Source organism: Carassius gibelio, chromosome A7 (assembly GCF_023724105.1).
Source record: "Carassius gibelio isolate Cgi1373 ecotype wild population from Czech Republic chromosome A7, carGib1.2-hapl.c, whole genome shotgun sequence".
In the NCBI taxonomy this organism is placed as follows: Eukaryota; Metazoa; Chordata; class Actinopteri; order Cypriniformes; family Cyprinidae; genus Carassius; species Carassius gibelio.
This window is the reverse complement of record NC_068377.1, coordinates 19,803,113-19,818,672: the sequence shown is the minus strand read 5'-3', so window position 1 is coordinate 19,818,672 and position 15,560 is coordinate 19,803,113. Positions and strand designations below refer to the sequence as shown.

General features: G+C 37.5%; 2 protein-coding genes across 2 annotated transcripts in view; both read right to left on the bottom strand.

Moving 5' to 3' along the window:
* Positions 1-7,240, bottom strand: part of LOC128016737 (plexin domain-containing protein 2) — an 82,678-nt gene extending 75,438 nt beyond the window's left edge. Inside the window, exon 1 of the mRNA XM_052601450.1 lies at positions 6,556-7,240. Coding sequence (XP_052457410.1) covers positions 6,556-6,658 — 103 coding nt within the window. The 5' untranslated portion in view covers positions 6,659-7,240. The remainder of the gene's footprint in view (positions 1-6,555) is intronic.
* Positions 7,241-10,688: 3,448 nt separating this feature from the next.
* LOC128017506 (MAM and LDL-receptor class A domain-containing protein 1-like) overlaps positions 10,689-15,560 on the bottom strand; it is a 29,528-nt gene continuing 24,656 nt past the window's right edge. The window contains 7 exon segments of the mRNA XM_052602926.1: positions 10,689-11,720; positions 12,150-12,233; positions 12,969-13,029; positions 13,122-13,215; positions 13,323-13,420; positions 14,338-14,404; positions 14,601-14,706. Coding sequence (XP_052458886.1) covers positions 11,646-11,720; positions 12,150-12,233; positions 12,969-13,029; positions 13,122-13,215; positions 13,323-13,420; positions 14,338-14,404; positions 14,601-14,706 — 585 coding nt within the window. The 3' untranslated portion in view covers positions 10,689-11,645.

Here is a 15,560-nt window from a genome sequence, read left to right as displayed (position 1 = left end):
TCACGCAACTCCATTTGGACTCGTGCTAAGCGGACTTTAAGCCGCACATCACCTCCTCCAGACTCAGCAGAGCCCGGAGAAAAAGGCTCAAAGGGCGGCAGAGCGGCCTTGGCACCAGAATCCTCTACCTCAGCCATTCCACCTCGCTCTGCTTCGCCAGGGCGACCACCAACACCTTCAACTACTGCAGGCAACACTAAAACACCTAGCTCCACCAACTTTTGAGACACAGTATACTTAATCTCTCTTTTTAGCCGCTGCCTTGAAACAGCAATCTGATAATGAGCAGCAATACGCAGCAAGTCATCTTTTCTACTTTTATTTAACTGCTCAACTGTAGGTGCACTGACAAAAGTGTCTAAATCAAAATCAGCCATACTTACTCCTGAAGCTAAGGTTTTAAACCCCACACACTAGTTACTACCTCACACAACACTAACTCTTCAAATAAAAAACTGAACATGGATATTCCACCATCCACACCAGCAGTAATTAATATCTCGGGAAAATATATATATAGAATTTAAAGATCTCGGACGAGCCCCCATTTAATGTTACGTACTTGAAATTGTCTAGGGCATGTACCGCAACATTTATATATTAACGTACTGCTGAAGGTGGGGATATGGTGGAAGAACACATGACAGACTCTTTTTAAAGGGAAAAATAAACTGGGCTTTATTCTCAACAAGCCAAAAGGCCACTGGACCCAGTCAAAACAACAATAATGTGCGCTTAATACAATGTGATATAAACAAAGACAAACAACAAACAAACAATAAATGGGAAAAGAACAAAAAGTGGCGCCTAAAGGAAAGAACAAAATATAACAAAAATATCCTTAATCTAAACCTAATCTAACCAAAACAAAAATGTAGAACACAAACCGAAATCTTCAGTGCATCCGGCACCCTAACTAAATTACCTATAAAACAGAAATACAAAGGATGGCGCTCACTCCTTACCTAGTGTGTCTAACAAATCATCGGCTACGGGTGCAGTGTATATCGCGATATACTAACCTGCGTTCTCTTCCCAGAATGGCAGTTTTTAACAGATATCTCAAAGCGAATAAAAAGCTAGACACAAACTAATCTCGCCCATGTTAAGGCGTAACAAATACTTAGAAACACAGCACATAGCACACAACTTAATTGGCAGGCAGAAACAGTCAAAACCTCAGTTTACACCAGATAAACTCATTCCGCTGTAAAGCGCTCGATTTACCACAGAGAAGTTCACAATGTGCTCCGGAGAGAAAGTATGAATGAACACATAACCCGTTTTAACCAGCTGGGCAGCCTCCGATTGGCTCTGAAGCGGCGCCTTGATGATGACTGACGTCCAACTCGGCCAATCACAGCAACCTGTGAGCAGAGAGAGTAAACTAGAGACAGAGAAGATAATGAGCATAACAACCGACACGTGCTCAATACACCGGCGTGCACAGATCAATGAAAACATAATACGCATGGAGCGTAACACACATGAACAAGCTAAAGGTCTTCAGGATACAAGTATGCATTTTTTTTCCCAGGGTCGGAGCTAAACGCCGCAGGAAAGTGGCCCTCCAGGATCAACGTTCCCCACCCCTGGTCTAAACAGTGTGTGCATGAGAGAGAGGGGGGGGGGTCTATTCATTGCCAATTAAGCCAATCAGAAATAGCAAATGGCCAATGAACAATCAACATCTCACTGTCTCAAACTCACACATCGGTCACACCTACAGACTCTATTCAAACAGACTGCAGGTAGTCTTATTCAGCAAAAGATTTACAGAAAAGGAGAGAGGGACAGAAAATATGCAGGAAGGAAGTGCAACTCTAATGACGTCCAGATGGAGCAACCACAACTATCTGTTACTAAAGGACAACTCCAATAGTCCTATAATTAACACTTGACATATTCTCAATATACAGATTTAAAGGATAATTTCCTTATTCTTCAAGGGTGGAAGGAAAAATAATAATAACAGGATGTTTCAAGAAAACATTTAATGTCCACCTATCAATACTAAGCTTAAAGGGACACTAAGTAGGAATTACTCCCATCTAGTGGTGAAATTGTATTTTGCATTCAAACTAATTTTGCTCTCCAGCGCCTGGCTTTTTCAAATGCGCGTTGCATCTACGGTAGGCGATATGTACCAAAAAGCTTTGACGGGATGTCTTCTAATAGCACTTCGTCGAGTTTTCCTTCAGGTGAACAGGTGTGTTATTTCAAACAAACTGCAACATGACCATAAACAAACGAATGTTACAGTATGAATTACTGACTGTGGAAAACATGAAATATTGTAATTAGTAGTTATGTCTTTATTCGTTATATTTTCTGAATAATGTGCATTGTTAGATATAAAAAAATATTGTAATATAGATTGTAACACTGACTTACCTGTCGAGAAGAAAAATGGCCACTTCAGCGTCTCTTTTGAAATCTTTATCCAGCATTAGCTCTTTCCACCTAGAAAAAGCTTCCCCGACATTAACTCTTGTTTTCTGTAATCTACGGTCACGTTTCCTTTTACGTTCTATTTTTGACTGTTTTGGCGACGATGTTTTCTTCTCCTGTGGCGCGGCATATGTATGGTCCATAATAAGAATGCAATCCAGACTTTTAAACTTGCCGGTGCAGTTTCAAGCGCCTCTCACTGCTCTGCACCTGCGTTTCTGGCTCTGACCGAAAACGCGCTGTGGAAACGCGTTGGCTTAGTGCTTTTTGTCCCTCTCTGCTATTATAGTTTTGCAAGATGGCGGAACTACATGGAAGCCTCCGTTGACCTACCCGTCCCATGTATATAAAGATAATAAATTCTTCATTTACGAGGATTAGTTTAAACATTGGCATAGGTATTTGTACACCATTGAGGGCATATTTATGAATAAAAATATTGATTTTAGATAATAAAATACCTAAAAAGTTACTTATTGTCCCTTTAAATGAACATTTTCAGAGCCAGTACATGTCCAGCACATAATTCAGACCAGACTCACTGGAGACAAAAACAAATTAACTTCTTGGCGTATTATGATAAGAATGACACCAACTACTGGCAACCCTTTTAACACTATGAAATGACAAAGAAGAGGGATCACAGTAGATCGTTTTATACTACCTGATAGACACACTCTAATCCTTTATAAATATCTGCTGTATTCTTGACTCACAAGAGATTAAGATAATCAGATGTGTTAACATGGCAACTTTCTATAGAGAAGTGGGCAAAACCTGTAATAATCAGTAATTATGATTGTTTCATGCGGTTTGTAATCACATGTAGAAAACCTGCTAAGTGAACAGGCTAAACTACTCAAGTTTGTGTGTGTGTGTGTGTGTGTGTGTGTGTGAACATGAATATGGTACCTGTAATATATCTGTAGAATAACAGAATTTTTTGAATAGCTTTTACTGTAAGCATAAGTTAATGTATCAAAATCTGGTCCACAAATGGGGGATTCCACCTGTGTGACCTCTCACTTTGCTCCACCGAATTGAGCAACAATCTCTTAATATTGTTGTATCGGTAGTGAGATAAAGTATTTTCTGACACAGCACTGCTGATGGCCAGCACACTCTATAAATAAAGCTTTATCTGGGCCACGAGCCGAGAGACAGATACTTTATGTGTACAAGAGATGCACATCTCGACCACATGAAGAGATGAAGTTACCCGACTGCTCATGTGAGCTGTGACGGTTCAAGTAAAAGAAAAGCATTACTGGATACAAGCAGATAAGCAAGCAATATACTCAGTGATGGGTTTGAGCTGCCAAGATGTAGTTTTATATTGCTGCCAAGGTATAACAGATTGATAATCCAGGGCCAAAGACATCACTCAAGCTCTGAGGTGGTCTACAGCCCAGGAGCAGCTCTGGATTCAATTTTCTGATAAGATATCAAAGCTCTATACCACTCCCTTAGAGATTTCACAGTGGGGAGATGTACAGTGCCAAGGAGCAAAAACAATGAGAATTTGACCTGTGCAACTGCTAAAAAATCTCCACAGGGTAATGTTTTGCAATTTAAGAAGCTAACAGATTCCACACAAGAAACAAACTCTCAGACTTCAGGCTTTAAACTCCATATGGACTGAGATCTGAACTCAGACTGAAATAGTGGAGGGAGTCTTCCTAATACATATTGCTTTTTTCGACAAAATACAAAAATGCTTTTTTACTATTGTCATGCTAACCAAAAGCAAAAAAATGTTATAGTAAAAAGTATAACCCTTAGGAAGAAATTGAGGGCAGAGAGAGAAAAGGAGAGCAGCCAAAGGGAGGGGTCACAAAGACAGACTATACAAACCTAAACCCAACCCACTGGATGAACTATGGGGGCCCCACATTCCCATCATCTGTCCTATTCTATATCTCTGCAGTTTTCAGAGCTGCTTTTACTGATCATATAAAGCAGAGTGCCAACATACTCCTTTTAACAAATGTTAACCACAATAAATAAACCCCCCTTGTTGAGTTAGGGACTCTCTTCACCTTTTGCTTATTAGAGAACCAGAATAAGACTTTGTCCCCTTTAAACTATCTTAACCCAAATAAATGTTCCAATTGAAGATATGACATTCCATTTATACAGAACTCTCTAGTATTAAAAGAAGAACTGAAAGTCATTTTGAGGGTTGACTGTTGTTCTCTACCAACCTGAACTGTGTTTTAGTATTTAGAGTCATCTGAACATGTTTACCATTCGCTCAGTCTCAGGATCTGTATCTGTATGAGGCAGGGAAGTCATGGTTATCACAATGGTGATTTAAATATATGATTACGTAATCTTTTACAACCCTTGGCCTGCTTTGTTGTTTTTCTCTATCACAAGAAATTTAAGATAAACTATTATGCAAAAACACAGACGACCACAACACTCAATGTACACACATGTGAAAAGCATTATGTCTTTTTTCTTTTCTTTCACAACTCACATGTAGTTTCCATCCTGCCAAGGCCTGTAAAGTAGGCTACAAACTAGGTCACAGAGTTCTGTTTCTGTTTCAGAATTTTGAATTCTTTGTTAAAAACAAGAACATTGACGAGCAGCACAGATCTCAATCAAAACTCACTTTCAGATGTCCTGACAGTCACTGACTCTGAACGAAAAACTGCTGAGCCGTGATAACCACCGCGTGAACCAAGCACATGAATGAAGATGTGAAATTAAAGTTTTTATGGTTTCCCAATGTTTATGTAAAAAGGTGCGCTGATGAAGACTAGTTCATTCACTCTATATGCTTTAGATATGTTGAATGAGTCCACGTTTCACATCATTCTTGTGTGCTTTTAATAGGCTAACTGCGTACATGTTACATCATTGCGTGAATACCTCAATGAAATGGTGAATCAGTTTTTGGACCAGAAACAAAAATAACCATTTTGCTGAAAATAATCAGACTTTCACATTTCAGCCACTGGTATTAATTTTGTGTTCCTTGATATGCTTTTTTTAATTGTCAAAAACCAGTGGCTGCTGATTTGCAATTTAGGCTATGCATCAGGACCATGGTTTCAGCTAAAAATCTTCTTTGTTCTACTGAAAAAAAAGTCACATAGCTATTTCTTGGATGGCCTGCTGAGAGTGAGTAAATAACAGAAAATTTTCATTTTTGGGTGAACTATTGACCCAGTATCACACCCGCTATTGTGCTGTTATTCTGAAAATCGTGGTGATGTTCAGAAATACAGCTTGCGATATCAGTCTAAATAGTATCTCTATATAAGACAGAGACCCAGACAGACAGACAAAGGCAGGTTATAAATCGGACACAATGAGCTAAGTCGGATGGGTCGGAACATGGAAAACACCTTGGAATTTATGACTTGAGGAAGAGTAAATTACTCCATTAAAAAACTTTAATCCTCTTTAAATCCTCTTAAAAAACTGCATCTCCAAACGAAACAGAGTACATGCTTTTATAAACATGATGAGTAACAGTTTCAGTACAGTGTGTTGAAGCCTCCTGTGTCTCACGTTAAATAGCCTTGCGCAATCTGAAACGACACAGCAGAAGGCGACTAGAAACCCAGCTGCTCCAGTGATGAACAGGTTATGTGCTTCAGGGCAAAGTCAACGAAAACAATCCTGCTCCACATAAAAGAAGCTAAGGGACAAGATTTCCCCACTCATATTATTTCTGCAGGAAGCGATAATACGTTCAAATACCGCTTGTAAACAGCTGCTGATAAACAGCGCGTCAATGCATACAAACAGCTCAGAAAAACCACCCATAGCCTATATTCATCGCATTATTAAGAATCAAATAGGCTAATGCGTAGAAAACCTCAAGCCCCATGAGTGAGAAATGAAAAAATATGCACTGACGTGTCAGCTTTTTTACGCATTCAGATGAGATGAAAGTACTCTATCAACTTCTTATGGAAATGCATTCAATATTTTAAAAGTCATATATATCAAAGGTAGCTATATATTTGACTAATAGACATAGGCTCAGGTCATGTTGTGAATGTTACCTGATTTCCTCATCCCTATCGCCAAATAAACTCCTGTCATGAATGCAGCATATACTGGAGTCCACGAGCACTCACTCACCTTCCGCCGTTAGTTCTCCTCTGGTGATCTGGAAAACACTTCCCAAAGCGTGTAAAACTAGAACAATTCCCACAAACACATCGAGCGTGCTTGAACCAGCCATATCAGATATCCACCGAGATCGATGTCCTCAGTTTCTTTTGCTCAGTCGTCGCCAAAAAAAAGAAAAGTAAGATAACGACAAACAGCGGTTGGTCCGTCGCTGAGCTTTCCGCGCTCCTTCCCGGACTCCGAGAGTCGCGCCCGCTGCTGAAGCTACTGCCCCACCGCTCCTTTGAAGTGAGGGCTCGCGCTCTCGGTTCTTGAGACTCCAGACCCAAACAAATCCTAGCAGAGTTCGAGATAGTCTAGAAAATAATCTCGTCCAGCTCGCCTCTCATCCATCCAAGCATTCACCACAAAACCAGGAGGTGTAGATGGCGTCACACATGTACCACCAATAGTGTCCTGACTCGGACTTGCACGGGGGCTCTCAGACATGAGGTGGATCTGGTCTTAGTGCAGCTTAGTTCACTGTTTCTTCAGGCATGAAACAAAACATGTCACGCAACTTTATCTGCTATTCGTTTTTAAAATAGAAACAGTTCCACTATTTTAAAGTCACAAGTGACGATCACTAATGTTCTGAACAAAAATAATTTGATTAGGCTAGATTTTCTCTTTATCATTTTAACTCACAAGCCCTCAAACCACCTGTCCTTAGACCAGGGCTGGACAGGGACAAAAAACCAGCCCTGGACTTCACCAGACCGGCCCACCATGCATGTAAACATGAGCGCGCGCGCGCGCACACACACACACACACACACACACACACACACACACACACACTACATGTCTATACATACATTAATCTGCATGTAAAATTACTGATAAGAATGTATTACTATCAAAACCAAGGAAAAACTATTAAAATAATAAACAAAGAAAATGTAAATTATTTTATCAGGCTTTATTTTAAATATCTAAAGGTCTTAATTTATGTGCTTCTTATTATTCTAATAAAATATTAATGCTTAGGGTACACAATCTCTGCTGTAACTATATTTCATGTGCTGCAACACATTTTTTTTAAAATATTAATTCACACAAATTACCTCTGACCTGTTGGCTGCTTATAGTAGGCTAGTATTAAGACCACTGAACTATATAGTATGTAAGCATTATTTATAAAGACCACTGATCTACAATAAAATAAAAGAGTAATTAAGACAAAGAACGTTGTGTAGTGATTTATTTTAAATTTTTCATAACATAATCAAAGGCCTTTAAAAAGCCGCAGCATAAATTATGCCCAGTGCTCCGGGTGTGTGTTCACAGTGTGTGTGTGTGTGTGTGTGTGTGTTCACTGCTGTGTTCACTGCTCTGTGTGTGTGCACTTCGGATGGGTTAAATGCAGAGCAAGAATTCTGAGTATGGTTCACCATACTTGGCTGAATGTCACTTCACTTTATTCAAATGCAGAGCTCAATGCTAGGGTTCAGAACTTTTCTTGCCCTGCCAAAAATAAATACATAAACAAAAATAAAAATAAAATTGCTATTGTTTTCTTTGTAAATAAGCTGCAATCTCATTTCACAATTCTAATTCCAATACCACAATAAACAAAAACTATTAAGTTCAAACATTAATGAAGACAAGTGAACAGTCAGTAATACATTTTTTTTAATTAGGCCTATCATAAATAGCACCGTTTTCAGGTACAGATATTGCATAATCAAATGTAAAATACTTTAGGTGAAAATATAATAAATATGTTCTGTAGTGCACATATTTAGCAAAATACTCCTTTCTTATGGCTATTTTTCAATCTCAACTAACCTGCTATGGTCTTTAAAGGGCTTTCTTGAGGTAAATGTAACATTCTGTGAAATAATTGTTCTCCTGCTGTTTTGACTGATAACTGATCGATATTATTTCTGAGGCATATATACATTTCGGTAAGTTGTACTGTATCTTTAAACAGAAAGTAACAGATGATCGGTTTACTTGAACTGAGGCGCTAAAGCGATCTGTCACGTCACATTTTTTTACGCCAAAACGGTATTGTCTGAATTTTGTAATAAAATGGACTGAACCTGAGAGCTGAGAATTTTAAATGTAATTTATATAGATCAGTGAGTGGTGGCATATTACATCTGGAATATCCTAACTTTTTGAAACAAAACAATGCAGTAGCCTACGTGTATCATTACATTTCTGTCTCACCTCAGCAGTCAAGTCCCGCCCTGAGGACATCTTCACTGAAGTCTTTTGCCTTCCAGCAAATTATTTATTTATCTTGACACATTTGGTGGCATATGCCTCAAGTGCTTGTCGTTTTCTCTCTCTCAACGTTTGGCCCCTCCTTTACGCTTACATATTTTATTATTTCATCGCAGTTGTAAAACAGCTGCTTTTCAAGGCTAGAACTTGATTCTGATTGCCCAATGAGCAGTGAACACGTCACGTCTCGCAGCTCGCATCAGCATCATGCGCAAGCGCCGTTTTATCTGTTCTTTATACTGCTTTTTGTAATGTTTTAAATAAATTATTGTGACTAACGTAAAAAAAAAAAAAAAAGCATCATGCGGCTTCATGAGAGAGACACATAAGGCCGGAATTGGACTGTACAACAATAGTACTTATAATAGTACAACCTATACTTATGAATATATTTGCGATAAATAATGATTTAAAAACAAAATACATAACACACTGGCCCAACCAGACCGCGGCCCACCGGGAATCTCCCGGTAGTCCCGATGGCTAGTACATGCCTGCCTTAGACAGTAGTAACTCAACACTTCATATAGACCGACATATTATTTATAGCTATAGATGTTTTAATATAGTATATAAAAAAAGATGAATAAAATATGTATTAAATAAATATAAACTTTACTAATATGCTGTGACGACTTGTTTTTTCACAGTATACAGTAAATGTAACATCTCACATTTTGTATTTTTTTCTATTAAATATTTGAGACCTCACATCATATTGGGGTGGGGGGGGGGGGTAATATAATATTAATATATAATACATATATAAAATATATAAATATCTTGAATTTCTTTTTTCCAAATGAATAAAAAAAAATATAAAACTGAATATATTGTTTTTCAAGCCTGTTTGACCCTTGTTTTAAGAACCAGGGATTCACATAATTTAGGCTTTTACTAAGTTATATCTTCTATGGATGAGAATTACAGATCAGTATGTTGAATCGCTCTCTGTACTAATTGTCCTTGATGTTAGTATTAAATTCTGTAAAGATTGCTTCTGTTGTCTCTTCCTGAGAGCCCAGAGGCAAGACAGGCAATGGAGGGGTGTATGAGGGGATCATTAATGTTTGGGAATGGCACTGGCATGCTTTTCCACACCGTCTGCCAGAAAGAGTCCCTCTAGAGCACCGAGAGGCATTGAGCTGTGGTTGAGTGCTAACCACCTCCCTCTGCTCCTTTAGATCAGGACAAGCAGCCTAGTGAAAACATTTAAGGATGAAGCATGCTAAAGCCTACACATTAGCATTCCAATTTAAATACCCTTACAGTGATGCATCAAGAGCCAAAACACGTAGAAATGCGGCCTGAAAACCTTGGTTTTGGATCTGAGGTCCTTGATTTATTGTGCTCATGTTTATGACAGCATTCCTCTGATGGGGGTTTGCAAGGTAATGTATTTAACTGTAAGCCAGTTGCCAACATGTAAATCTTTTTTTTAAAGTCCCTCAAGTAAGTGTAAACTAAATATGTAAGTGTAGAAGTCTTCAAACATGCTGTATTATTAAACACAATCAGAAACCACTGAATGTGTTAATTAGATCTGTTTGTGTGAGATAAAATCAGATTATATCAAAAGAGAGAAAGAAAATAAATTGGGTACAATGTAAAAAAAGAATCCGAAGTTTAAAATTTACAAGAATTCCCTGCATTACAGTTTGAATTCAGATCTATGTGTATTCTAAATTCAAAAAATTCTTTGACATTTCCTGAATAATTCATCTACATGCGTATACATATCAAATCATAATTTTTTATTTCATGCTTTTTATATCATTTTTGAGCTATGAAAAATCAAAGCATTTGTTTTGACTTCTGATAAAAGAGAACCAGAAAAAAAAGAACAATGCAGGATTAAAACACCACAACCTGACGATTTGTAATACTGAGACATTCCATATTTCACCAGAGTTCATTATTGTATATTTACAGCTTTTGTGCAGTGTTCTGGAAACAAGAACATTTTTCATTTTCACTTAAACACTGCCACTGCACAGTTAACTACTTCACTTGTCTTTGTTCATGTTTTGGTAACACTATGGTTTTCAATTTTATCATCTGTCAAAATGTGGTCTGCTTGAATCCTAAAGGAGACCAAGTGGTGATTGAACACACATTTAAAGTAATGAAAATACAATGTTCTCAAAACCACAGAGAACTGGAAGGAGAACAGGCTAAAACAAAACAATCTCTGAAACAAGTCCATTCTAGATTTGATAAACCTTCCCAGATTAAATCGTGATCATCTTAAATTTTTTATTTAATAAAGCTATGATTTTCTTAAATTATTTACCTTTATTTTCTGAAAGACACTGTTTGACATCTTCAATGAAACAATTAAACAAGACCATGTTCAAGAAATGCCAAATGTTAAATAATAGGAAGGAACGTTAAAAAGTCTTAAAACTGAACATGACCATTCGCAGGGTTATATCAGATACTTTTAACTGAGCTGTTGAACATACAAGCATCTTTCAGCATAGCCCCTCATGTTAAAGCAGGCACTGACATAAAATGTTAGCTCTTGTAATATGATGGAAGTTTAATTGCAGTGCCTCAGAGAGATTTCGCAACAAATGGAGTGTGTTACATGTCATAGATTATTACAAGAAACTTTCTTTCCACGACAGGTATAGTTTAACTGCCTCATTTTGCTTAATTGGAAATTGTTTGTGGTCACAGTTGTTCTTCCCAAGAGTTTGTGTTTAAAAAAGCCCTCTAAACCTTAAGCAAATACAGCCATGTTATCAGGGAGACTTGAATGAAGTGGAAAGCACTGTAAATCTATAGGAACGTGACAGGCAGTGTTTGCGTGTGCGTTTCCTTCAAGCTTCAGAACTGTTTGAGCACTTGTAGAGTGGGTTGGAGAAAGAAAGCTTGTTTTCCTTTGAGCTGGAGACCTGAATAGCACACACAAGCAAAGACAGGCCCAGATGAACAAATGAAAACCACTGACTCTATCCATTTATAAAGAGCAATTCTTGAGCACAGGGTCCTTATGATGAGACATTAGGATGGACATTTCTTCCATTATGATTTGTTGGTTGCCTTCTCACCTCTGGTACCTTTTTTTTTTAACTTATTGCTTAAGCAGATGATTAAAGTATTATTTAGGTCCTCTGGTCCCAACCCTCGATCAAATCACTGCATATCAAAACTATAACTGCAGGCAGTAAAAATGAGTGCAGAGCAATAAAACAGTTCACAGATTGCATTGTACATCACCGCTATGTCTTTTAAAACTAATGTGTTTTTTTTTTGGGGGGGGGGGGGGGGGGGGTGGAACTTGAATAATCACTATGTTAATAATGACAACCTGAATTTCATACCTTTGGTTCCTCTCTCCAGGGGTAAACGCTGATGTTTAGTCGAGGATGTACTGGCCACCTGGGTCTAACGTCAAGAGAACGCAGCTGAAATAAGAATTACACAGTAATCTTATTTAATAACAAGACAGCTATAGGAACAACAACAGTAATAATGCTTTAATATATAATCCTTCCAAAGTAAGCAAATTGGATCAGCATTATAGGCTAGAATTAAAACATTCTAATAATTATGAAAATCAGTAATTGTCTTCAAAACACTAGGGTTCCTACTGCATTACATTTTTGAATTAGCTCACTTACATGAAAGCACAACTTAACACAATATGGAGAAATCTCAGTTTAGCATTAAAATATGCCAGACTTCTCTAAAAAGTACCCATTACTGCACAGAAGAGTGAAAATGACTGTGTGCCGCATGCAAAATACAGCGAGTTTAGCACTGAGAGCTGAATGTACACATGCTCTCACCAACACAAACGCACTAAATCAAGCTTGGGGTCAATATTTCCTGTCAGCAGTGTGACAGAGCTCTCTCTCACACCTGCAGAGCGGTTCAAATTACTGAAGAACACTGTTCGCCCCAAAGTGGAAAAAAGGCAGTAAGTGGGAAAAAAAACTAAATGAAATAGAGTGGGAGGAAAAAGAGAGTCTAGGGGGTGTATTAGAGAGACGTAACATGAAAAGGAAATGTATGATGTAACATGACAGAAAAGGAAAAATTTTCCGTATCGAAAACAAACATGCAACTGCATAATGTGAGCTGTCAGAGAAATCAACTTATTTGATCATAGCATTCATATACTGAGGCATAAGACTTACCTTTATCTGTAAGTCAAAGGTTGAGCAATCTAACTCTTCATTATCAATAAGACTAGAGTCTCTGTTCAGTCAAGAACAATGCAGTCAATACCCAAACATTTTATTGACACTTTCAAAAATACGTAGAGTTCATTTAAATGTGAATGGACTTACTTTAGTGAATGTCTCCTTTGAAATAACGAGAACAAAATGACTCCAGTTGCAATGACCACCAGGATCAACACTACACTTAATCCAACACTGACAGCTGCAGAGTTCACAATCACACACACATTTTGTCACTTATCTCTGTGTGGAAATTAGTTTATTTATATTCAAATAACTGCATGCGCATATACTCACCAATCAGATTACCTAGATACCTATCTGGTATCACAGGTGTTGTGGAAGCAGTTCTGAAAAAAGTTTCTTCTTTGATATGGCAACGATTACCAGTCCACTGTGATGGACAACTAGAGAAAGAGAGAAAAACATCATTAATGCAGAAACACGCACAGACTGATTTTGAATGACAGAGATAATTCATAAAGGAATGCTGGCTCCTCAACTTTCCAAGAAAGTGCATGAAAATTTGCCTGGAGACATCCACATGAGCTTAATATCAGAAACAGCCTTCCCTTTGCTCCTGTAATGAGAAAAAGACACACATTTTCCCTTTGTCCCTTTCTCTTTTCTTTTTTTTTTCTTTTCATATAAAGAATGTCCTTAAGCTAGTCTGCAATCAACCTCGTGCCCACGCAGATACACTAGTAGTGTTTGTGGACAAGAGACGTAAGTAATTCTCGTAATTTATTAGCAATGATAGATGATTTATTAGATAAAGACTGTGGTTCTTGGCACAAGCTGAACAGTAATTACAGAAAGCCTGCTTTGGCAGTCTGCTGAAAAGTACATGTTTAAACTGAGAGTCAGTGTGCTGATACTCTTTGTATAACTCGCTCACATTTCAATGAGATATTCGGTTGGCACTGAATAATTCAATGCAAAGATCTCCAACAGGGTCTTGTCACCCGCCTGACCATGACCTACAGGTGAAGGAAGGGATTTTTTTTTTTTACCAGATAAAACTGAAAGGTCAGAATTTTCGGTAAGACTTTTACAAACGGTTTCTGTATCCCAGCAAAAATCAGAATATATTTGTCTCCCATAACAAACATATACTTTGAATTTATCTGTATTAGCAGCTACAGTCCATTACAATATTATGTTAATAGGCATTTGAGTACAAGAGAAGTGAACAGTAAGATAAAGCCTCCTTAATCGGTTGCTTTAAATGGACAGTTTTGAATGAATACTCTTATTTCTTTTTAAAAAGAGTCAGCATTTGATTATTCATATTTTTTAATACTATTGTGCTTGAGAAACTCACATACACACTTGTCCGTTTTCCTTTACTGCACACCTCCCTCCATTGAGACAGTACCCAATGGGACACTCTGGAAAATAAAAAAAAAACACATCCACATTTAATAATGACTTATGACAAAAACATCACAATAACTGAATAATAAAATGTGATAAGGGCCTGGTTTCACATCATTAATTACCAGAGATTAAGCAATACTTTAATAGTGGTTAAAGTCACGGGCAGGTTCCAACTCGGTCAGGGTTAACCCTCAACAAGAGAGATACTGATAGTCTCCACTCCATTAATGACGTGTCCTTGACCGAGGCACTTCACCCGTACAGTACTCCTGGGCCACAGATCCTTTAATCTGAAAACTGCAGGGATAGTCCCCTGAAGAAACCACCCACTTAATGTCAAGTAATATATTATGTAACTCCAAAAAAGTCATTTTAATTTGATGTACTCTATGTTGTTCATACATTTTTAAGCTATACATTTAACCTTTCATTTAGGCAATGAAGTCAGAGAAGTACAAACTGATCTTGTCTTTGTCTATTCCCTTCTTCCCATCCTCTCTTACATTGTCTGATGAACAGTCAGTATGATTTTTCCCCTTATATGTAATATGTCTAAGCACACACAACCACCCTTCAATGATAAAAAATTCTTTTTTTTTTTTTTTATCCCCCTAAAGAAACATATCAGCTTGCGGAAAATGGGCATCTGATGTCCGCTTTAAAGATCAGTGTTCTCGATATAAATTAAAGGCAGTGGAAGGAATTTCACTTAACTCCTGCACAGTTGGCTGCAAAAGTTTAAAATGTATTTTTTATTACTCATATTATTACTCAAATTTACGTTATGACTGATATCTAGCAGACTGTAAAGTTCCGATATGCTAATTTTTATTTTGATTACTGTCACATGATGCAAAGGGAAGAGGTGAAGACTCATCGTGGTTAATTTTTTTAAAGAAAAATGTCTATGTAAATGTCCAGTAAATGCTGTTCTCTTGAACAACGCTGATGTCTCACATTTCACACGCACAAAAAATAAATAAATATCACAACTGTCTTCTTTTTAACACTGATAATTATTAAAAAAAAAAGGTTTCTTGAACAGAAAATCTGAATAAAAGAATGATTTCTGAAAGATCTCGTGACACTGAAGAAACAAATTTCACTGTATTTTGATTAAATATATGCAGCCTTGGTAAGCATTAGAAATCTTTCCAAAAACATTAA